We start from the raw sequence: 25,170 nt of genomic DNA, 5'->3' as shown, positions 1-25,170 counted from the left end.
GCCGAAATGGGATTGTATGTGTCTCTGCTGTAATAAAACATTAAAAGTTTCCTACGATGCTTATAAATAAATATAATATATATGTCACCGTAAAATTGTAAATAACGTTAGATTATAATCTATCGACTTGAATCTCGCGAGATTGTGAACTGTCGAATAATTATGAATCGTATCATATTGCTTACAATTTAACGTATTATTTTTCGGTAGATTATAATTTATCGAAGTGAAACCGTCAAATTGTGATACGAAACGCACCTCGCGTGCTATACCATAGAGTTACAAAACTATTAGAGTGAGCATAATGTTAATTTGGGATTCTCTTAAAATGCATAAATGTTTTTGTCATAATTTTAACTATCATAATCCTTTTTGCATAACGTTTTTTAGCATAATAGTTTTACTTTCCCATAATAACATCTAGGAATACTGGTTTGTTAGGTATAACTTATTTTTGGGATTAATAAATAGATATCCATAATTCTTTTTTAGAATAATAGTGTTTTGTCATAATTTTTACAAGGCATAACAGTAGGTTAGGGTGCGGCGGGGGTGGCCCTTGGGCCACCCCTATGCCGCCAGCATGTTTATCTTACACACGAAAAGTATACTGAATGATACGTTTCAGATTTTTTAATTTTTCTTACCATGTGATGTCAGAATTATTGATTACTTACTAAATAATTAATAAATACGTACTTGATTTCACAATCTTGAAGAGCATTTATTTTATTTGACTGACACCTGTGTTTTATTCCTAACTCTATGGACACAGAACGGTCTACTGTAAGGCCGACCAATCAGGGACAGCCGTCGGACAGTTGACAATTTGACAATTGTAAGATTGTGATTTAACAGTTTTACTTCGATAGATTATAATCTGACGAATAATAATACGTTAAATTGTAAGCAGTATATTACGTTTCACAATTATTTTTTCGACAGTTCACAATCTCGCGAGATAGATTATAATCTAACGATATTTACAATTTTACGGTGACATATACAAGGATTTCAGTATTAAGTTCACACAATAAGTTCATATTGCACAAATGCAAATCATACATACTAACATATAACACACACACACGCACACTTGTAACATATACCACCATGTAACATATTTTTAAATTTTTCCTCGCCTTATGGTTGTCTGGAAGAAATCGCTTTAAGCGATAAGGCCGCCATTTTCCATGTATGGTACCCAATTAAGAGTCTTTTGTAATTATTTATTTTTGGTGCAATAAAGTATATTTGTATTTTGTTTGTATAACGTAAACGGGCGGCCATTTTACTCAAAGAAGGGTGGCCTTATTTCAATTACCTTTTATCCTAAAATATTTAGCATAAGTTATGTTCATATTATACTGCTAAGTAATTATGGGGCATTAAAGTGAAATAATTATTACGTCACTAGTTACTGGTGAGGAACACGATCAAAATGACACATTTAGGCCAGTAGGTCACAAAAGCAAGGCAAGGGCGACATGGCATACCATGAACACCAAAACAAAACGTTAAAAACATAGTTTTACTAATTTTGAACTCTAAGAACGAAGACTTAAAGGCTATGGCTTTACGCATTATGGTGTCACGAAGGAATATCGCCATGACACGAATTAATGCGACCCTAATATGGTTATGTTCGTTATTTTCGGTTAAAAAGAATAACAATATTCTAAATGCTTGCATTATTTAATATTAGTTACGTCTTTAAGGTACCAAAAAATCTGTACGTGCTGTCATCAATTTTACAGAAGAGAGAATGTCGATTTTCGTTTGTTAATGTTAAAAATACTTATTATTTCATAATAAGCCTGATCATTCTAACAGCGTGTTCGATGATGAAGAATTTTAGTCCGTTTTCATCTTTATATTTAATTCTTTTTTTTATATTTAATTTGGAATATATTATATAGCTTACACAGAAAAATGATTTTTTTTTTGGGGTTTGTGGTGTGGGGGGAATTGGAAATGTCCGGCGTGCGTGTATGGAACGATTGATGAATGTGGAGGATGCAAGAGAAGTACGTCAGGATCGAAGCAAATGGAATCCCAAAGTCTCTGCATACCCCTGTGGGAAATAGACGTGAGTTTGTGTATGTATGTGAGTTTAGGGGCAGCCGCTCTTCAACCAACCAACGGTCAAGCAGCTAGCTAATTCGCTGACATTTGTCTGAAATTCTTCCGAATAATGATGTTTAAAAAATAGCGCTGGTCGTATGCCAATCTGTCTTAGAAGTTAGCTCATCACAGCAAACTTCCACGGTTACCTACTAAATATATCACTAACTTAAAGAATTTCAGAGAAATATACCTATTTTCTTGTTTCATACTTAATCGAGTGCGATTTTTCCGTAGTCGGGTTTTTTAACTTATTTTTACTTGATGTGATTATTGTACGTAGATTAACCTCGGTTGACATTTACCTTTGGCCGGATTCTTTTAGTATATACCAGCAAAACTAATGTACAGGATATAGCACTTGAACAAAACAATTTTGTTTCATATTCGATGTTAAATTAGGAAGTTGCCGTTTGTTATGAGTAACATCACGAGTCATTAGCAAAGCAGACAATTATATTGTTTATAACGACTCGTTGTGTTGTGCCAATGAGTTTATTTATATACCAACAATTAAGTGGTTCCGCCGTTTGGAAAAAAAAACTTACATTTTGTAATTTGTTTTATGATACTTATTATAATATTAATAAAAAGTTTATTTCGGGCTTATAAAAAATATCCAAATTTGTTATTAACATTACAAACTTGGATGTAGTATTAGTTGTGACAAAACACAACACAATACGAACACAAAACGAACAAGACAAAACACAACATAACAAAACACAACAAACCGAACACAGGCAGGTTTTTGAGGCATCACAAAACGAACGGTTAAAGTGTAAGTAAGCGAGGCCAGTTGGATCCACGAGTGCGGCAGACTATGTTTATTTGACTGTGTGCAGTCGTATCCATCGGGCCAGCAACCGTGAGTCCCACCGGTTATGCAGCGCGCGCAGGATGTTGTTAGGGCTGTCACGCTTAGGGCGCAACGTGGAGGCGCAGCGCTTGCGCATGATGGCGGTAAACCCATCCATGCGCACCTCCGCGAACATTGCGGAGGCGCATTATAAGAAAATTGAAAATTTTGATGAAAATGGAAGAAGTGAAAGTGGTAACATCAAGTAATAGGTAAATGAAATTACGTGATATCTGCTTACCTGAAAGAGATATAGGCGTAAGGTTATTTCATGTTTAAAATCATAATTCGAGAAAATATGAAATTCAAAGATTGATTGAGTAATCCATAAAGGTAGGTAACACGCACACAGACACACACATACACACACACACACACACACACACACAGACACACACACATACAAAATAAACAAACACACACATGTAAATCAAATTGTGCTGGTTGCGTTGGAAGAGCGAGGCATTCCCATCACAAGTGTCATCTGACTACTTTTAGGGAAGCCCCTGTAACTTGTTTGTTATAGATTTACAGAAATAAAACCCTTTTATTTATTTATTTATTTTTTTTCTAGGTAAAATCACAAGTCACGCAGAATGTACTTGTACTTGTCTCTTGTTATTTCTTATAACTAATAAACTGGTGCATTTAACACAGACAGATTCCTATAGACGTCATCTAATTTTATTTTACGTTATACGGTCACGAGCACTAATATGTATACTTACACTTTGAAACCACGTCACATTAACTTTTTAGACAAATTAAACTGTGAGTCTCATTATAGTATTTTATGCAACAGTTGTATAAGAAGGGTCAAAAAATGCGAGTGGCGTGAGTTGCGATGTGAGCCTTGGCGAACATCGCAATAAGAGACGCCACGAGCATTTTTTGACTTAGTTATACAACGTTGCATACAATACTTTTTCTACGACGACGTAATTTTAAATGAAACAAAAATTATACAAAGAAAAATTTTATTTATAAAAATTATTTACCAACGCGCGGGAAAATGGCGGCAAATGTATACTTTTTTTTTATAGTATATCTATGGCACCAAACAAAGTAAAGGTGCCAGTTTCCAGGTCAAAAAAAAAAAAAACAACAACAATGCTTTTTTGGCGACATTATAGTACAGTTACACTTTGTAAACAATGCTGCTTTTATAGGCCATAGAGCGTACACTTTTTCAAAGAGTTTAATTATGTATGTACTTATATTAGACTTTTTGGTTATTTAAATGCCAGATTAAAGTAGAGGAGTAGAAAAAATGTCAAATATGATAGTCCGTACATGATATTGCTCATGACCAAGTGAATAACACCACTGTTAATTTTAAAATGAATGTGATTATCAAATGGCATTATTAATGTCTTCTTAGCACTAGTCACTATTCAAAAAAGGGATTAGTAGTCATCTTACCATGTTAATTAAGTCCTTTGTTCTAATCATTAGTATTCCGTTACAACAATACAACAGTACAATATCTAGGAACCGATTACAATGAACATAATCTGTTTTGAATATAATTGTTATTCATTCCTTAAGTTCGCTAGGACGAAAAGATATATACTCTGAGTATATATTCGTACTTAGGTAAATATTTGAAAAATATGCTTCTACTTTAGTCAGGACATGGCAAGCTAAAATCTCCTGATTGAAGAGAAAGAAAAAATCCTAATATTAGAAATAAATGACTACTACTACCTACTACCTGTACTGTACTATCTGTTTTCTTTGTATGTCCCTTGTGTCTGTTTTATTGTGTACAAATAAAGTATTTAGGAAGAAAACACGATAAGATCAATTAGAATAGAATGAAATAATTATTGGTTATTCCAAGTGTAGGCACTTGAAATTTGGAAAGGACGTAGCTTAGGTACTGTAGAGGTGCACTAAGAAAGGAATTCTCGAAATTCCCACGGGAACGGGAATTAGCGGGAAAAAACATTTGTATGAAAAAAACATTCTCATCTCTGAATTCCAGACGAAAGCTTATAGGTACTTCAGGGTTAGCCTCCTCTGATCGTATTTTCCAAAATTTATATTAAACCAAATTATCATAAACTAATAATCTAAAAATTAATAACAATTCATTATTGAACTAAGCTACTAAACTTATACTATAACCTCATTTAAAAATAATAAAATTAAGCATTTTTTAACCTTTCTCCCACACAAAGATCTCTCTTTTATAACACGCCACGCGGACGAAGTCGCGGGCAAAAGCTAGTATTTCATACAGTAGTTCAGTTCAAACATTTTTGAGTGTTTGGTGACGTCAGATGATTGTCCATCTCTACCACTGATCTACTACACCTCCAAGGCTATAGAACTCGGGTTCAGATTCGACAGGAGATGAAACAGTTTAAAAAATTAAAAATACAAAAAAAAACTCGTTCGATACAAACGTTTAAAAGCAACGACGCAAAAGTTTTCCAGGTCTCCAATCGTTTCGGTTTTTCAAATAAGCAAAACTGCTTTAATTGTTCGTTGTGTGTTTATAACTGTCTGGGTATCGTCAGTCGGTAGCCATAGCTACGCAGCGAGGATTAAAAATAGTCACATAAACAATTGTGTATTTTCCAAGAAGAATCCATTAAGCTCGTTAATTGAAAATGAGGAAGTTTTACTGAGCTAATCATTTAAGCCAAGGATTTAAAAAAAAAAAACATACAGTGTCAGTAAGTTTATGTACGAAGTTTGTTAGAAACGTGCAGTTTTTGTTTACTTTGTAAGGCCAGTGATTTGTTTATAAGTTTCGAAACACGTGTAGTAATAGACCGATTTGCTCGTGGCTAAAGACGAGGTCGTAACTTTGCGCTCTTGCAAAATATATTTCAGTGGAAAGAATAGTGGTAATTTCATTTCATTGGTCCCGGTCACTGTTTGCTTAAGTAAGCACGTAGTCGTTAGATAGCTTAATGTTTATTTACTATATAAGCTCTCGTTTCTGAAGACTCAAATAGCAATATTGCTTTTTAGATGAATTGCTTCGATGTGGCGTTTTTAACCCTCCCAGCATGGTTTTCAAATGTATTAGGACATCTCATATCTATACTATAAGACTGCAATGATACTAACCTAACTTGGATACCCGTCGACGAAAGTACGTACATTTTTAATAGATGTTAATGTTCAAGTGAGGAGCTCGGTGGCGTAGCGGTAAACGCGCTCGGTCTGCGATTGTTGAAGTGAAGCAACTTTCGCAAAGGCCGGTCATAGGGTGGGTGACCACAAAAAAAAAAAAATTTTCATCTCTAGCTCCTCCGTGCTTCAGAAGGCACGTTAAGCTGTTGGGCTGCATTAGCAGTCGTTAATAACCACCAATCCGCACTGGGCCCGCGTGGTGGTTTAAGGCCCGATCTCCTTATCCATCCATAGGGAAGGCCCGTGCCCCAGCAGTGGGGACGTTAATGGGCTGGTGATGATGATGAATGTTCAAGTAAAATAAGTACCTAGTATTTTTCCCCTTTACAGTTTTAGTATTTTTGTTACAGATACTTACAGGCAGAAACAACGAAATTATAATATGTATTTATAGTCGCTTCATGTCCGTATCTAACACATTTTACAAGCGCAATTAGTTCAAGTACGTCAACGTATATTGTTCTCGACGGTTCATTACACAGAAATGATCCCAATTCATTAGGCTATTCTATATCATTTAAATTCATTCGCTGCATGCGACTGTCCATGTGACTTCAGTCGCATACGAATTGCATGGAAGGTTCCAAGCAAGTAGTACCTAGGTATAGGCATTATTACGTTTCTTCATACACAGCAAGGTCAAACTATCTCGACAACCTAAAAAGTCGTATTTTCAGTTCCATGACAAATAGTGTATGCACAGGCCTCCCTCAATTAATCGAAGGGGGAGCATATTTCAATGCGAAAAGTTCCAAAAAGCGAGTATGCGAGTTCCAAAAAGTTTAAAATTATGGTAAAGCTGGCTAGTAAGAAAGAATCGACCTGAATAGCAAACAAATTTAAAAACAATAAGTACTTTTCTTTAAGTTTTCTTATTTTGTGGAACTTTAAAAATAAAATTAAATGCATTATTTTGACGAGAATCCGTTGCAGATTGATTTTCGTCATTATTTTGTTGGATAGAATTTCATACTGTTTTAGTAAGATTAATTCGGCACTAATAATTTTCATTTACATCAAAGTGCTTACATAAACAGCCTATATACGTCCCACTACTAGGCACAGGCCTCCCCTCAATCAACCGGAGGGGGTAGGGGTAATTTTTCTTTCGATCAAAGTGCTTAGTGTTTTGATTCTAAGTCTACGTTAATTCGTGATACTTATTTAAAATAATATATTGTGTGGACTTGATACTTTTGCAGCCAGTACTAATAAACCATTTTCCAGTGCAGTTGAAATCCAGTGCTCACGTGCACTACCATGTGATCATGATCACTGAAAGGGTATACGTTCCGCTTAAATTAGCGTCAACTAATTTAATGCCAAGAAATGTGTAATCAACCGCTGTACAGGAAGAAAAAGAAATAAAACGTCATAATAGTCTTATATACCTAAATGTTTTATTAAATACCTTTCCAAGCTATTACTTTTAGTGCGATGCGGATATAAAGTAACCAAACTGAGTTACATAATCGTATTATATTATCATAATTCATCATGATCCCCATTAACGTCCCCATTGCTGGGGCACGGGCCTTCCCTATGGATGGATAGGGAGATCGGGCCTTAAACCACCACGCGGGCTCAGTGCGGATTGGAGGTTATTAACGACTGCTAATGCAGCCGGGACCAACGGCTTAACGTGCCTTCCGAAGCACGGAGGAGCCCGAGATGAAATTTTTTTTTGTGGTCACCCATCCTATGACCGGCTTTTGCGAAAGATGCTTTACTTCAACAAACGCAGACCGAGCGCGTTAACCGCTGCGCCACCGAGCTCCTCACATCATAATTCTATCAATATTAAATAGACACAAACTATATTTTACAAGATACTATACGTATAACGACTAAATATAACGTTATAATAAAGAGAAATTTTATAGCGTTTACAGCACACCACATTGTTAAACTTTACTGAAGTGAAATATACTTGAAAATCTGTATTACATAAAAGTGACGTACACAAAACAAGTGTTCTTGACTGTAATATTTATTAGGTGGACGAGGTGCATTGCACTTTGGATGCGTCTGGGGATTATTTTAGATTCATTGTTCTTAAATTGTTGTTTGTTGTCCTATTTCAGAGTTTCTTATTGTCTTGCTTTCTAAGAAAATTGTCTCGACATTGATTGATTACAATGGCTTGAAAGATTTATAAATAAATAGGAATATTCTAGTATTTTGTTCAATGTATTTGTAATCAACACCTACGCCTTTTAAATAGCGCGTAACAGGAAAATCCTTTGTGAAAGTACTTCATTTTGCGACTGATTAAATTAATACAAAAGCGAAGTAACTATTAATTACTACGTAAATAGAATTGTTGGAAGTATAAATGCAGACAAGGAAACTTTGCCAAAGAAAATCCAGTAATAGCACAATAAAAGTAAACGAGTGCCTACTTCAAACCTCTGTCCCGACTTATAACCATTGATACTGTTAATAATAATTTTTGGTATACTGCCAAATGTCTGAGAATTCACATAGGTATACAGGTAGTGTATGATAATCTCTGTATGGTTTATGTATGTATAATTATGAATAAGAACACTCTAAAGGATAATGAGAACACCTCGTTGGTTAGTTTACTTTACGATTACGTTGACGATTTTCGACCGGTATTTGTAATAGATAATTATGTAGACCAAAAACATTATCATCCTATCAATAGATGAATTCAAATTACCAAGTTATACATATTTTAATGAAAATAAAACTACTATTTTTCAACAATGTCAGTTTCCTCATTACGAATAAGAATGAATATTGAAAAGATTGTTCGAAAATCGTTAGTCAAAACTGCAACGAAGTAATCTATCAGCATAAATGTAATGGTAAAGATTATATAGAATCTATAGTAACATGTATAGTACATCAGTGTATTGAATACTGTAGTAAATTATTCATCAAGGTCGACTTTTCTGTAACAAAGGGTTCTAAAAGCAAAAGTTTAAAGGTCTTCAAACGTCCGTGAACTTGTCTTCAATTTGTATTATTAACCACCGTAACACGCGACTTAAATAATTACTACTTTTAAAACGACATTCACCAAATGAAACCAGAATACACAAGTAGGTATAGTAATTGAGGTATTTTTCTAGAAAGACAATTTCATGTCTAACCACGTATTTATTTGGAAAGACAAAGCCAAAAATAAAGAGAAAGAAAAATACAAAAGCGGTGCTGCACCGTACAAGGCATAGAAATTCCAAACAACATTGACCTTCTAATTTTAGAAGACACGAAGTACGTTGCCAATGAGAGAATATGCGCAATTTTGTTCGTTGCTTCTAGACCAGATAAACCATTTAATTGTGTCATAATGTTGGTGCCAGTACTGCTAGTACCAGACTCACCGACACCAATTACTATTATGAATCTTAATTGAAACGCATGCTACAATAAGGCCGATGGGCACTCCATCACTTGTCTCGGCAATTTGTACTTATTAATCGACAATACTATGGGCTGTAGTGATTTTTAATTTGAGTAATAAGATGATTTATTGTGTCATGTAACCTTAACACGTGAAATGAAAAGTGTCCTTCGATGATTTCCTTCTTCATAACGTGTGGTGAATTGATTTGACGCTGTTGTTTGTGCCGTGACTAGTTTCCTAGTTGAAAGTGTTTTGTGTGAGGCATCTACTATCAAATGAGATGTTTTTGTCGCTTTTCATGTTAAGTATAGTGTACGTCAATATCTATTACTGTGGCGTCTTGAATAACTAATTTCAATACCCATCTAGTACCTATAACATTGTCGCTATCGTTATGACAGGATTCTGTAGAACATTGGATGGTGATTCTAGAACTTTCGACTTCAATTGGGGTCGTCGATACTAACCAACCACTTAAGATTATGTATGAAATAGTTTCCACAGATACATAGTCAATATTGTCACCAATATTATTTTACTAATATTTAACGCAGAGGTATTAAATCAGGATGATTAAAACATAACATATCTGAAATATGTCTGCTTTTTCCATATTACGAAAAACTATTAAATCTATTACAATTATGGCTTAAGCAGTACTTTAATATTTAAGTAAGTACTGACACAAAAGTCACAACTCTACACAGTCTCTATACTCTTTGAAATAGAATCATAATGTATTGGATGGAAAGTTTTTGATATTGATAGTGATCTAGAAGATCTAGCATATGAAATAGTTACTAAGATTTCTGCAAATCACGTAAACAATAGATAAATATTCAAAGACGTTTACTAGGAAAAGCAGACCAGTCAAACATTTCTAGTTTGATTGGCACTTGGCTTACTAACGTCACGATAAGAGTGGAAAATATGCAATATATTTTTTAAACATTAGGTATTCTTGAGAATTATCTTATATCACTACCTGTAGAAAACTTTAGAAGTAAAATCAACTGTTTAGTAAAACTAGTTGTTGTAAGTAGGTACTAAGTCCGTCGTACTTCTCCCGTCCGTCCTTGAAAAGTGCCCTATGACATTTTCACACACCCTTGAAACCCATACAAAATTTCGTGATGGTAGGTTTCGTGATAATGTGATCAATTTCATTTGAAACGTAGGTAATACAATTTTATCAATATCATTTACCTTACTTGATACGTCTATTGAGCTGATAAATACAAAATTTTGATTTAAAAGAAAATTACAGGGATAATAGACTGTAAAGAAAAGAAAGACTAGAGCAAATTTAAACAAAATTAAATTGACAAACGGAAGCAAAAATTCTACTTTCAAGCATTTGGTAATTCTTGTTACTTAATTAAATTTTAGTGATAAATTTAAAAGTTAATATTTATTACATGATGAAGAAATAAACTGCTTAACAAAATGTCTAGAAAAATTTGCAAATAATCAAAAATACATTCATTACATATTAATTCGCCTACAGATTAATGATAATGATGAACTGACTACACTGTCCGAGACGAAAATAAAAAAATATTGATTGACTTACCAAGATGCGATAGGTTGGTGAGATCAGATTCTGAAATAAAAAAAAAATGCATGTGAAATAAACTTGAAACAAAGCAAAATGAAATGCGTGCAGAAAATTGTATAATTAAATGTAATGACAATGTCTGTTGCAATACTGAGTCCTATTGCTATGACATTCGGAGCAAACGATTCAAAGGCAATAAAATTTATTTTTAGACTGCATTGTCACAATACATGAATGGGATTAAAATAGCTAATATTATGCAAATATTGTATTTGCTATGCGGATGTACTTGGACTTTGATTACGCAATGAAAATAAGGTTTTGCATGGCAGGTACCTACATCAGAAAATTATGTCACATGTGAGAATTATTATATCAGGCCTCATTCGCACACACGTAAGGAAAATTGTTGTGACTGTATTGATCAAAAATGTTACGGTAATGGTATGAACTAAATCCTCCAACGCACGAGATACTTTTTGAATTTAAAAGCAATAACAAACTAAGCAAACCTTTATATAATAAGTATAAAAGGACTTTAAAACAATCATTTTTCTTACTCTTTGGCAGATATGAATTATATTATAGCAGAATAATATACATACTTGCAGCTGGTGATTAAATACTAGGGTACAATGTCAGATAAGACAAATATACCCGTTTAGTAGACAAATAGCATCAGAGAGGTCAACTTGAAGTTAACATAATAATAATTGGTGCATAAGTCTTTATGTTTCCTGTCGCATTTCCGTGAACACTGTATGTATGTCATTAGTTCCTTCGCTTCCCTGATCTGTGACATTTGATATATATGTGGTAAAGGTCTTTAGGTTGTAGGTAATATATTTATTGACACTAATTACGCCAAGACTTTAATGAAATCGCCCAATATGAGGGTGTTAGTTATTTAAATGAGAACGAGAAAAAGTTTTGGTTCATTTTTGGTATTGTTGTTTTCTTCCCTTAATCAGTCTCAACATTATATGACATGATCCGCAGTAACAGTAAGTATAATTTAAATCAAAGTTTTAGTCAAAAACCCCGTCAATTCAGTTTCGCCGAGCTGAGAAGAAACGCCAAGATTCTCATTAATTTTGAATCAATGTGTGGATATTATTTGGTTAAATCCGCATTCAAGATACATTGACGTATCAATTATTTGAGAGAAATCAGCTCATGATAAAGTTGGAATACACACAATATGTTATTTGCAATGAAAAGGCCATCTGTGACGTATGTGATATCTAAACAGGGTTCGTACGGATAAATCAACAGATTTGCCTCAAAAATAATATCGTAACACTGTTATCAAAATAATCTTTAAATAAACATGTTTGTTCATAAGAAAGCGTAGATACATTGAACCTAAGCCCTAGGGCTTTACTACTTAATCATAACCAACATACAATACCTTAATATCTGTACATTAATCTTCATGAGTTTTTCGCAGAATATGTCTTTGGTAAAGTATTTCTAAGTACACTTATTATTTAAATTACTTTTGCTTGAAGTATTTAATTTCTGAGAAAATATGACTTACTAAAATCAGCAATCGGAACAACAATTGTAGGTACCTAACAACCTAAAATAAATGTTGATATTTTCTTAAGTCATTAGGTGATGGCATGACGTAAAAAAGCTACAAAGAAAAAGATGATACTCGCAATGATTACAAAACAAAAAAATATCGTAATCTTAATAATTTTGATGATTTTAGAACTTTTAAAGAAGTCGATGGCACTAATACTTTTCTAAACAATGCGCAAGGTATTATTAAGTACGAAGGAGAAGTTGAATCATCTCGTTCAAGTGACGTAGAAGTCGAGGTCCCATTGAGCAAACATTCGATAAACGGTAATCGATCCACAGGGGGTGAGATAAACACTATCGTTCCAATTATAGCTAACATTTGCCCTCACAGTAAAACTGTTATCGAGTGGAATACTCCGGGAACCTAATCTGACGCGGTCAATGATAATAGTCTTTCTGAAACCGTCTCGGAAGTTGCATCAGTTTGTTGATCGCTTTTTATGTAGATCTTTTTCGGGATATTGACCGGACCGATTTTTTACAGAAAGATAAGAATATACCTAGGTAACAAATAAAAATAAATAATACGTTGTTATTCTATGAAATTGTAGAGGTTCTGTTCATAACGACTGAGACAGAGCATCGATTCTAGTCATTATCTATATAGCCAATACTATCCCTTATACCTTAGCATCAATAAGTGTTATTTAATAAACATTAAACATTTTTATTTCTTAACAACAATTCTTGACATTGATTGTTATTCTATCTACCTTGTGCTAGCTATGTCAATGTAAGCTATAAAAATAAAATAATCATAATTGCCTTTACAAGAGGTATTTAATCTTCAACTGATAGGACACCTAGTGTTTTTCATCTCATTATGAAGCATATGATCAATAAATGTCATCTCGTTATCGGCTAATAGGTATTTATACTTCTTTAATATAATAATTGTTACTAAGAACTACTGTTCAGTTATTCGTAATTATAATAACATGGCTTCAACTGTAACATATTTTCTTGAGTTATAACTACCTTACCAATGATTACCCTTATGTGTTATCTGTCAGAATATGTCAAGATCATTTCAGATTCATAAGATTGAAGCTGTTTGATAAGCTTGCTTGAAATGTTTGCACCTTGATTGAACCCTTTGATAATAATCAAAGATAAATCGTTTGAATGTCCACGATTTATGATCTCAACTATAAAGCCTTCGCTTCCACCCATAATATCTTAATTGAGTTTGTAAGTTTCATAAGGTATCTCTTAGAATGTTTTTTTATAATTTAATTTGAATAAATTATAAAACCCGGTTAGTAAGTAGTAACCGGGACCAACGGCTTAACGTGCCGTCCGAAGCGCGGATCAACTTACTTTTTGGACATAATGGATGAGCCTGTAATGTCTTAGCCAAACTAGGGATCACAAAGTGATTTTTCTGATATGTTCCCACCGGGATTCGACCCCGGGGCCTGCGGATTGTGAGCACAACGCGAAACCACTGAACCACGGAGGACATAATAAGAAAAGGGAAACAAATGTGGAAGGTTTTATGGGCAAAAGTTTGATTTCATGGATACATAAATATGAATTCGAAACAAATTCCAAAGTGATTGGTATAGGCCTGTGTTGAATTTGAACCTGCGACATCACAATGCAAGTCAAGCGTTCTTTCAATTTGACTACCACGGGTCTTCCATACGGTTATCTTGACACTTGTGTTTGGTTATGCATGTGCGGAACTTAGGTATACGAACGTCACAAGAACCATTCGTGACTTCCGTTGTGTAACCAAAAGTATCGCACAGTACAACAGTAAATCTTTTTTCATCACCAACAAAGTGGACAGAAGTTTTTACATCATTGTTTTGCAACAGAATATTTTCATCAATGTCAACCGTAGACGTCATTTCGTAACACAATCGGACATTATAATACGTCACTAAGTACATGTTTTACGAATAAACAAAAAGCAAAATAATGTTTTTGTTGAACTCTACTTAGTAATAACCAAGTTTCGTTATTGGGAAATTTCATCTTGGATACCTACATACATAGAAACTCTTGCACTTATGGCTTCCGTGCTTCGGATGCCACGGACCTGGCTACTATATAGTAAACTAGTAACCCTGGTGGTTGATGAAAACGGTCATTGATCTCACAACCCACAGGAAAAAAGGTCATGTTAGAAAGGTCTTTGTCGGTTTTCATGACTAACTCAGAATAATAAAGCAGTCGCAGTTGTTCTGTGGTTTTTGTATACTACAAGCACACCGCATAATCTTTAATTTAAGAGCCACGCTCTTGTCGGTGCAGCAATTCCATGCTACTTTTAAAGACACTTAAAGACTTTACTTTTAAAGACTTTTACGAAGCGCACCCCAGACACTTAAAAATAATTATAATTTTTACAGACAGTCCGTGCGCTGTTACCCTTTACTCCTCAGCGGTTTACATTCATTTACGTAAAGACTAAAGTAAGACCCATAAGGGGTGAAGTGGACCCTCGATACAAATTGGTGCGGGGCGGAGTGTTACCGTTCTACACGTAGTATTATTCTTTATTCTATACTACCAGCGAAGCTAGCAGCATAAAAGCAGAATAGGTAAGTACTAAGTACTCGATTTTGATATGTAAGTAAGGCAGCACGTACATATTCATAGATTTCCCTAATAGGTATTAGGTATACACCTTTTATAGTTATCTATGCCATCAACTTTTCCCTCGGTTTTTCTCTTGCGGTTTCGATAAAATTTGATACGTTTTCCTCGTGTATTTCCCAAGAAAAGATTCGTAAGGAAACTTTTTACTGGTCAAGTCTACAGCAAGCAACCTACCTGTCGAATTCTGTGTAGAATAAATCAATAAGTAGGTACCTAATAAAATTTCTTATAGGTAACTATTTCAATTGATATAATATTCATCCATGTGCGGGGACTTTCCCGTATCCTAAAAGGTCGACAAAATCCTTAATGGGCGATCCAAACAAAAACTGTTCTTTTCTTACAATTCGCAACCATAAAAAATCTTACGCGAATGAACAGATAAAAAAGCACCTTACGCAACGATAAGTAATGTACGGGAAATCTGTGTGAGTCACTTACCTGTACGTCAGAAAATTAAAAGCAAAACACTATTATGGACATAGGTATGGAACACCTATGCAGTCGTCATTCACACTTAGTATAAGTACCTGTTTACGTACTACAATACGTATCAAACTTTACTATGGGTATAGGTAAGGTAATTGGATTATATTTTATAATACATGACACTACCTACTGCCAATGACGTCATCAATGACGTTCGGAAAGAAACATTCTAAGTCTAGGAATATAATACATATTCAGTTATTACTTAACTATTCTTAATAAAGTTAAAATATTGCGAAGTGAAATTAGTTTTTATTTTTATTGTATGTACAATATTTCAAAAGTAACAAGAGCGCGAAAAGATACAAAGTCTGAAAGTAACAGAATATACCAAGAATATACTTGCTACTACTGCCACCTATTGAACAACTGCCGTATTATTTTATTGCTCACTTAACTGTCTGTTAATACCAACTTTACAGTCTGACTGAGCCATCTATTAAGAAATTATGGAACTACAATCGCAACAACTACAAATACTAGATGGCGCTTCTTACAAGAATATTATTGTGTCGCCATCTATCAGTTTGCATTGGAACTACGGTAACAGCTACTAAGGGGCATGACTATTGCTTCATAACGCGTTTGAAATAGGAAGTGATACTGATAGTAACGTATAGATGGCGCTAGTGTGGCATTTATTTATATTTTGTTTGCAAATTGAATTTTGTAACTTTGCTCACATTTGCTCCACACGATTCTTTGCACACAAAAACAAAATTACTTCGTGCAATGTTTAGCACAATGAAAAAGTCATGGAGATATAAATTCGGGAAGATGTAAAAATTAAATAAAAATGTTACTATAGTGTTAAACTTACCAGTATCATTGAGCAACCCATTGATATCCGTCGTCGACCCATCGGTCGACATAGCTGGAACAAATGAAAACATAGGTTAGCATGTAAATGTAATGTCATGTAGGTAATTTAAAATTAATCGATCGATTGCCGGGCGATGACAATAATCGATACGTCGGTCTGGTAGAAACTATCGATCGACGTCGACTATTCCATTCTACCATCGATCGATGCCGTCGATCGATGGTCGATCGATTGGTCTGGTAGAAACTATCGATCGACGTCGACTATTCTATTCTACCATCGATCGATTGGTCTGGTAGTCCCTTAGTCTTCTCCGTATTCCTATACCTAACTATTTATTGCAAGAAAAAAATAGCATGCATACATTCATAAAAATGACAAACGTCACTCATTTAGGTAGGTAGGTTACCTTCGCAGCTTATACATAGGTAATACAGTTTATTATGTTATATAGTTCAGTCAAATAGAGCAGTGGTTTTCCCTCGTTCTGTTTACAAGTTTAAAATCTGTGTCAGGTCGTGGTAAAGACAAAAACATGTATAGGATATTGACGCATTAAGATTCACGAAATACTTATTCATAAAACTGTGTTGAAATTTTGAAATCTGGGTAGGTACCTAACCTACTTAGTGCCTACTTAGTACCACAGGTAAGAAATCGAGGTTTTGTTAGGTGGTTGGTGGGTGGTTACTACTTACTGATGTAAGTATGTAGTCGTTACATGAGCCATGTCAGGGGCCTTTGGTGGCTCATTAATAACCCTGACACTAGGGTTGATGAATTCCACCTCACAACCCACACGATAAGAAGAAGGTGGGTGGTAGTTAGGTGGGGTGGTCTTGATGGTGGTGGTGTGATTAGGTGTCATGTGAGGGGCCTTTGGCGGCTCAATAGTAACCCTAACACCAGGGTCGATGAGGTTGGTAATTCACCTCACAACCCACACGAGGAGAAGAAGAGGTTTTGTTGAAGATAATCAAATTAGAAAGTAATTTTTCGAAAAGGCATTTTTCGAGAAGACACTTAAATGGTTTTAACTAGGTAGGCTTCATTTTGCTTTTAATGTAGGTAGTTTGTGTAAGTATACTTATATATTTTTAACTTTTATTTTTACCGACTTCAAATAAGGAGCAGGTTCTCAATTCGACCGTATATTTTTTTTTTGTTTTTTTTTTATGTTTGTTCGGGCATAACTTCGTCGTATATGAACCGATTTTGATAATTCTTTTTTTTTTGCACTGTCTATCCCGCTACGCTTTTATTACCTAAATAATTTTTCTATGTATATCTACCTGGGGGGGGGAGGCAGACTCCTCCATCAGATGGGAATAATAAATGCCAAGGAGAGAGAGAGATCTACCTAGGGGACCTATACCTGCTTGGATGGGATTGCTAGCTTAACTATAAGGCCACCTGGTGAATTTTTTGTATAACATTAAAGTCAAGGGTAAAAGTGCAATAAATTATATTGTATTGTATTGTATTGTATAAGGCGACGATATGTATTGTAGGTACAGTCATGAGTTTATGTACAGTCATGAGCAATATAATGTACCCACTTTAGGATTCTGTCCAATTGACACATTTGACATTTAGTGAGACTTACAGTTCAGTTTGTCAAAAAAGTTAATGTGACATGGTACCAAACTGTATACATATTAATGCTCGTGACCTTATGTATGTAAATGTCCCTGTTGATTTTTACTACATGCCTGGGAAGTTAAGTAACAGAACATTGTCTATGTTTTACTGTTTTAACCGACTTCGAAACAAGGAGGTTATTTCGCTTCTATCCCATCAAATAAGAAGCACAGCCTTAATAAAAACACTTTCAAACATTCGACCCACAACAAGACTCGGTGACTTTTTAATTTATCTAATTGCGGACTGAGCAGCATGCTCCTGCGCACGGAAGGTTGAGCCGGCCAAGCGTGACGCGACACGGTTGTCGGACATCGTCCACTGGCTATAATGTCACCGTAAACAAACAGGTTGCTGTTATCTAATATTTGTTATAACATTGTTTTATGTTTACATGTTAAAATAAAATTGTTATTCAAAATTTTAGATTAAGTAAATTAAATTCATCTTTTTTGGGGTTACGTATACGTTTTTACAATAAAATACCAGATAATATTTTAAATTTGTCAGAAAATAAATTTAAAGCTCACGTGAAGCTTACTTTATGTAAAAAAGCTTATTATAAGATTAATGACTACCTAAATGATAAAAATGTCTGGTATAGAATGTGTTCCTCTAGTAATTAAATAACTTGTAATGTATATCCTCATTGGTATTTAAAAGATGTGTTGCTGTTGCAGTTTCTTGTCATTTCTTCTCCTCAGCCATAACACCTTGCGAAATGACGTAAATTCAACAAGTTTATCCATGATAATTACGTTGAATAAATGATTCTGATTCTGATTCGACGGCACAAATTCGGACCTTATTCGGCTTTAACTCCAAACGAAAAATCTCGACCCGACTTAACCGATGTAGGACCAACCATATGGAATGTCGAACCATCACCTACATAACACTACATTTTTTTATGGCATCAAAGTTTGCTCTCCGCAGCAATTTCTTATTCTGATGTTTAGTACTTAAAAAGTAATTCATTTGTCTGTTTGATTTGTATACTTTTTACGTATAGTTTTCTTACTCAGCTGCTCAAAGGAGTTATTGTAGAGGTCACAAGGCGCCTGCGCCGGTGTCGTCGTCATTCAAATTATCCGCACAGACTGCTGTTTGCTTGGACTTTGTAAGGAGTAAGTAAATGTTTACAGGATGTATTTATAACTTAAGGAAAATCGCACCTTGCGTTAGCAACGATAATTATCTTTTACACAAAATTAGAACAGAGAAAATGTATTTACCTAATAAATAACTGCACACAGAGCTCAGTTTGGATTTAAAAATAAATAACTGGTTTTTAAGTTACATAACGATAAGTTCCAAGATTCTTTGAAATTTGAGATACCGTGTCTAATCGTATCACAAATGTGATATACAGTGTATAATTTTGTAGAACTCAGAATCGTATAAAAAGTGATTGAACAGTAGTGTGCTTGTATTACTTGATGTCACAAAAAGCAAACAGACAAGTTTTTTATGAACTTCTTATTTGCATAAATTATAATAATATATGTACCTATTGATGTATATAATGTACATATATTCAATTGTATAACCCACCGCAGCTTTGTCTATTCCGCTAATATCTGTTAACTTATGATGACAAACAAAAAAATATGTATACATATATTTTATATACAACCTAACCTAACTAACTTTGTAGTTGTTAGTTGTATAAGTATAATGAACTGAAAAAAAAGAAGTAGACTAGAAATCTGAGTAAAACTAAAAAAAAAATCATAATGTGGGTAGACATGTATTGTGTACCATTCATAATTAAAAAGATAGAATAAGAACGTACATATTTTGACCCTTACAGTTTTAAATATTAAAATATATATTATGGACCTAAATAAACTTTAAAAAAGTTTGTTTAGATAACTTCGTCTCGGAACTGCTCTTGACTTTAAGTAATAGCTAATATACACAAGTATATAGGTAGCTATATCTATTCTTATAAGCGACTTTGTTAAGTAGCAAAGTGCTATTTTAGCGGTCCATACAATTGAGTGTACACTTAAATATTCATATTATATTTTTTCTCATTATCTTTTGTCTGTAGTCCTTCGCAAGACGTTGACATTTTGTTTAGTTAGCTGAGATCATAGATGCTGTATACATATTAACTATTTTATTTTCTAGAATGTTTTTAAATCTTTTTTATTATATAATTATGCTTCAAAAGCAAACATATTCGGTAGTGGAGTTAAAATTTGTCTTCTACTTATCGTGTGACTTGTGTTGTGAGGTGTAATACCAACCTCATCAACACTGATTATTAAAATAATGTAAAACTTCTGAGGCCAGTCTTGGCTTCGGTTTTGGCGGTTTGGTCTTCACATGATAAGTGCGTCAGTATTCATAAATTTTCTTTTATTTAACCGACTGCAGCTATACAGAACATAATATAATATACCTATTGTAGATTTGCCTCGGACGACTATCATTCATTACATGGGTAGCCAAAATCTGTCTATGCAGCCTTATCTAATATATCTATATACAAAGTTGCGTAGGTTAGGTGTTCAGAACAAACTGTAAGTAAATGTTTCTAGAAAAGGTAAGCAGCTCATAATCGTAATTTTCACAGGGTCCGCTTACCTAACCTGAAGATTTGACAGGTCCAGATTTTTACACAAACGACTGCCTGTCTGACCTTTCAACACGCGAACGGAAAACCAGCCCAATACAGTCACATACCTCCGAAAATGAATTGATCGGGAATGTGCGTTTCCAAAAAGCAAAAAAAGGTAATCAGCTAAATTGATAATTAATACAACACATTATTGTTATTTATTATTTGAAACCGGACCTGTCAAATACTGGCAATAAATTTATTTTATTCTTATTCAAATCAGGTTAGGTAAGCGGACCCTGTGAAAAACGGGATAATGCTAGGGAGATAATGATTTATTTATTATAGAAATAGCAAAGTTCTGCCAATATTATGTACCACGTTAGCAGAACACGCTAATCAACTTGTGATGAAAGTATGGCAGTATGTCGACATTATGGCTACTAGTATTATTTCCATTGCGTGAGCGATATATTTTTGCAATAATGTTCGTACTTTTACGTGTAACATGCATAACCTCAGCAGGCGCGGTCCCTAGCATAATTAAATGTAAATTTTCGTATCATATCACATTAACTTATTTGGACAGATTCATTCCTCTGTAGCACTTAATGTCAAATAAATTAATGTGACATGGCACGGACGACAAAACTGCATACATTGTATATATTTTAATCTTCGTAACCGAACAACTTAAAAGCAAAATTTTAAAAGCAATATTTTGACATTTGCGCATTTGCTTTTTCCTTTGCAAAATTTTAAAAGTTGCACTAATGCTTTTTAAATGAGTTGTTTCAATGTACCCTTATGAGATCCCCTAGTCCTTGCGAATTTTTTACTATCTCGATAAAAATAGAACAACATTGTTTCATAATTTTCGTGTAATAGCATAGAGGAAATATGTATAACTTACATCATAACAACACTATGGCATGCGAAAGCCAAAAATAACTATAATTTACCAAGCATACCTTTATTGTACCTTACAATTATGTTTTAGCTTACATTAATTATAGTGTACAGTTTATTGCGGATCATATTCATCTTAATGTATTGTTGTGCTTCCTAATAAACCATACAATGGCATACATAAGCAAGCATGACCTTGAACTCATATAAACCGATAATAAAAAACCTTCGTGATCCAGTATTGTATGCTAAACTTTTATAGCTCTATTAAACTAAATAATTTACGCACTTGCAATAATAAGAATACAATAATGTAGTAGGTTTATAACATAACATGGCATCACGCCCACGTCCCCTAAGGGGTAGGCAGAGATGTATACTATACCTAAACCAACAACTCGCCAGGTACGTTCAACTCCCAAGAAATAGTGAACGTAGTGTCGAGCGAACTGGTTGCCATGGGCGAAATCGGTAGGAGATCATCATCATCATCATCAATAGTGAGCGAGCCTATTGTCCATAAACGGGCACAAATCCTGGGAACCGCGTGAATTATTATTGATACATGGGACTTAAACATAGATGATCTTCTTCTTCTTCAATCGTGTGGGTTGTGAGGTGGAGTACCAACCTCATCAACCCTGGTGTCAGGGTTACTATTGAGCCGCCAAAGGCCCCTGACATGGCTCATGTAACGACTACTTACATCAGGAAGTAGTAACTGGGACCAACGGCTTAACGTGCCTTCCGAAGCACAGATCATCTTATTTTTGGACAATCAGGTGATCAGTCAGACCAATCTAATCCAAATCTAGTGAACATAGATGATGAGGAGTGGGTGTACTCTACACTCTCAATCTCGCCGACGAGAAAATGTTCACAACATACATAAACTCACGCCTATTTCCCACCGGGGTAAGCAGAGACTATAGAATTCCATTTGCATTCGATCCTGACACACTTCTCTTGCTTCCTCCACATTCATCAATCGCTTCATACACGCACGCCGGTTCAGAGTAGATCGTATTAAACCTTTTCTAAGGTCATCTCAAATTTGGTCAATGTAAGTCCTTCTCGGTCTTCCTCTGCCAGCCCTACCATCAACTTTCGCTTTATATACCGCTTTTGCAATTCTATTATCATTCATCCGCTCTACGTGTCCAAACCAACCTAACAATCTCTTCTCAATCTTAGACACTATATCATCTTTTACACCACATCTCACAAAATGTTCACATGAAAATCATTTCGAACGATCAAAAGATTACTTATGTATACGAAGATTTCCTTAAGGAAACCTTATATAATTTCCTCAAGCTATCGGAAGTGCGTGTAGTAAAAGTAAACAAAGCTGAGGTCAATATGTCAATTAGTATGCAGGACGCACATAACGATGGTGATACCAAACACAGTTTGACAATGATACATAAACATTATTAAGGTTGGATTACTATTGTGTGTAGTAGACAATTGGACTCGCCACCTGTGCTTTTCAAACAATATTTAGAGTCATTTTATTATGTAGGCAACGTTGCTATAAGTAAATAAATTTGCTTTTTAAAAAAGCTTGTTGAAGGTCAGTGTAACATTTTTGAATTTACGTCATTTCGCAAGCATTACGCATTGTTCCTAGTTTGTTAAGGACACTGCAAGCTGATCACCCAATAGTCCGAAAGTAAGATGACCCGTGCTTTGTAGCGATCGCTCCTGGCTAGTCGTTACACAGGCTGTGTTAGGGACCAATAGCGGCTTAACAGTAACCCTGACACCAGGATTGATGAGGTCATTGATCTCAGAAGCAACACGAGAGATGAATAATTTCTCTAGTCGACGGGGAGTCAAACTAAAATATACAAATGCGTTCAGCTGTTTATCATCCCGAGCATGTCGTAATAGCCTATAAGTCCACTCCAACATAATGGACCATCATAAAAGTCAAAGGCCTGATCATCACTTTTCACCATACCGTTCTTTACAATCCATCTGCTTTCGTATCTAGAATGGCTGCAACTTATTTCCATTATTATTTTGTGATAAAACATTATATAAATCAAGTACCTAATAGAAGACGGATTCCTTTTCTAGTCGACTTAATTTAATCGTTTCAGTACAATACAATACAAATATACTTTATTTCAATCATTCGTTACAATTTCAATCATTTAGTTGCTAAGGAATTAAGTAGCTATAAAATTGAAAGGATTTTACAGTAAAGCGACGTTTTATACTAAGATATAATATAACTTCTTTTCTCTGTAACAGGTGTCCGCATAATTGAATAACCAAGTTGTTCTAAGCTTATATAATGGACTGGTTTAGTTCTGCTAATTAATTAAATAGGGCGAGAAACTGGAAGATAACTTGATACAGGTATGTTGAGATCTTATTGGGTAAGCCAGGTGTGAATGGCGAGAATTTATGTATCTAAAAAGGTTTATGGTTTACCATGTATGGTTACACATCCCCTCCCGTCTTCGGTCGATTGAGGGGAGGTATTGTCCTGCAGTAGGGCGTATATAGGCTGTTGATGTTTGTGTTCATGTTAATACTCTTACATAAAATATAAATAACACATAATATAGCATCAAGTCTGTTTCTCGGGAGAGTAGATAGAAAGAGGGTAGACAGATATGTCTGCCCGTAGAAAATTATGGATCTACCTACTCCACTCCAATCTCATCAGTCATCCCGTGATCATGGCACTTGCAACAGTGTCGAAATATCGGGAGTCTCATATCCCCATTTAAACGCGGTAAGAACCCGTTATTATGTGTTTTAATTAGAGTAGATAGAGATGTACATTGCAACCTCTTCTCGCCAATTACGTTTTAAGTCCCATGTAATAGAGGGCGATTCTATAGCCAATAACCCAGCACAAATCCTGGAAACCACGTGATATTAATTATACATGATCCAAATATGAATTAGAAGTTATAAAGTCAAATATATATTATAACGACAATACACAGCTTATATACGTCCCGCTACTGGGAAATCAGTCTCGAATCCTCTCATCAATAAATTGGATAGAGTAAAGAGGTTTAGATACTTCTTACCCCAATCAAGTGGAACACCACTACAGTGTGACAAACACACAGACCAGATTCACATGTATAATAAGTATTTACTCGACTTGACAGGATATCAAACTTGGCCCAGGTTTAATAGAATCTATTGTAATGCTGTCTAGACGCCACATTACATAAATGCAAAATTGCACGCCTTAACACAACTATGTACCTTTATATTCCTTTTAAACTAACCAAAAGTACACGATTTTCCTTCACGGAAAAGCTGTTGGAAATGAATGAATTGTAAGTACTTAAGAATAAGGAAATAGGTAAATAAGGACACCCACGTGCTTACATTTGCCGTCAAGTATAGAATAAACAGTACTACTTCTTTAAAACTATTTCGACTATCTAATCTTTGAGTGGATAATAGTAACAGCTTGACACACTTTCTATCT

General features: G+C 34.7%; 2 protein-coding genes across 5 annotated transcripts in view; one reads left to right on the top strand and one right to left on the bottom strand.

Annotated features, from left to right (window-relative positions):
• LOC126369646 (probable GH family 25 lysozyme 3) overlaps positions 1-25,170 on the top strand; it is a 222,776-nt gene that overhangs the window by 24,058 nt on the left and 173,548 nt on the right. The window lies entirely within an intron of this gene.
• Positions 1-25,170, bottom strand: part of LOC126369717 (uncharacterized) — a 259,915-nt gene that overhangs the window by 97,672 nt on the left and 137,073 nt on the right. For all 4 annotated transcript variants that reach the window (XM_050014289.1, XM_050014290.1, XM_050014291.1 and 1 more), the window contains 2 exons: positions 16,580-16,633; positions 11,086-11,115 (listed from right to left, as the gene is read on the bottom strand). In XM_050014289.1, coding sequence (XP_049870246.1) covers positions 11,086-11,115; positions 16,580-16,633 — 84 coding nt within the window. The remainder of the gene's footprint in view (positions 1-11,085; positions 11,116-16,579; positions 16,634-25,170) is intronic.

The sequence above is a fragment of the Pectinophora gossypiella genome, chromosome 9, assembly GCF_024362695.1.
Source record: "Pectinophora gossypiella chromosome 9, ilPecGoss1.1, whole genome shotgun sequence".
In the NCBI taxonomy this organism is placed as follows: domain Eukaryota; kingdom Metazoa; phylum Arthropoda; class Insecta; order Lepidoptera; family Gelechiidae; genus Pectinophora; species Pectinophora gossypiella.
Note: the sequence above shows the minus strand (reverse complement) of the source record. Positions and strands in the feature narration are given on the sequence as shown.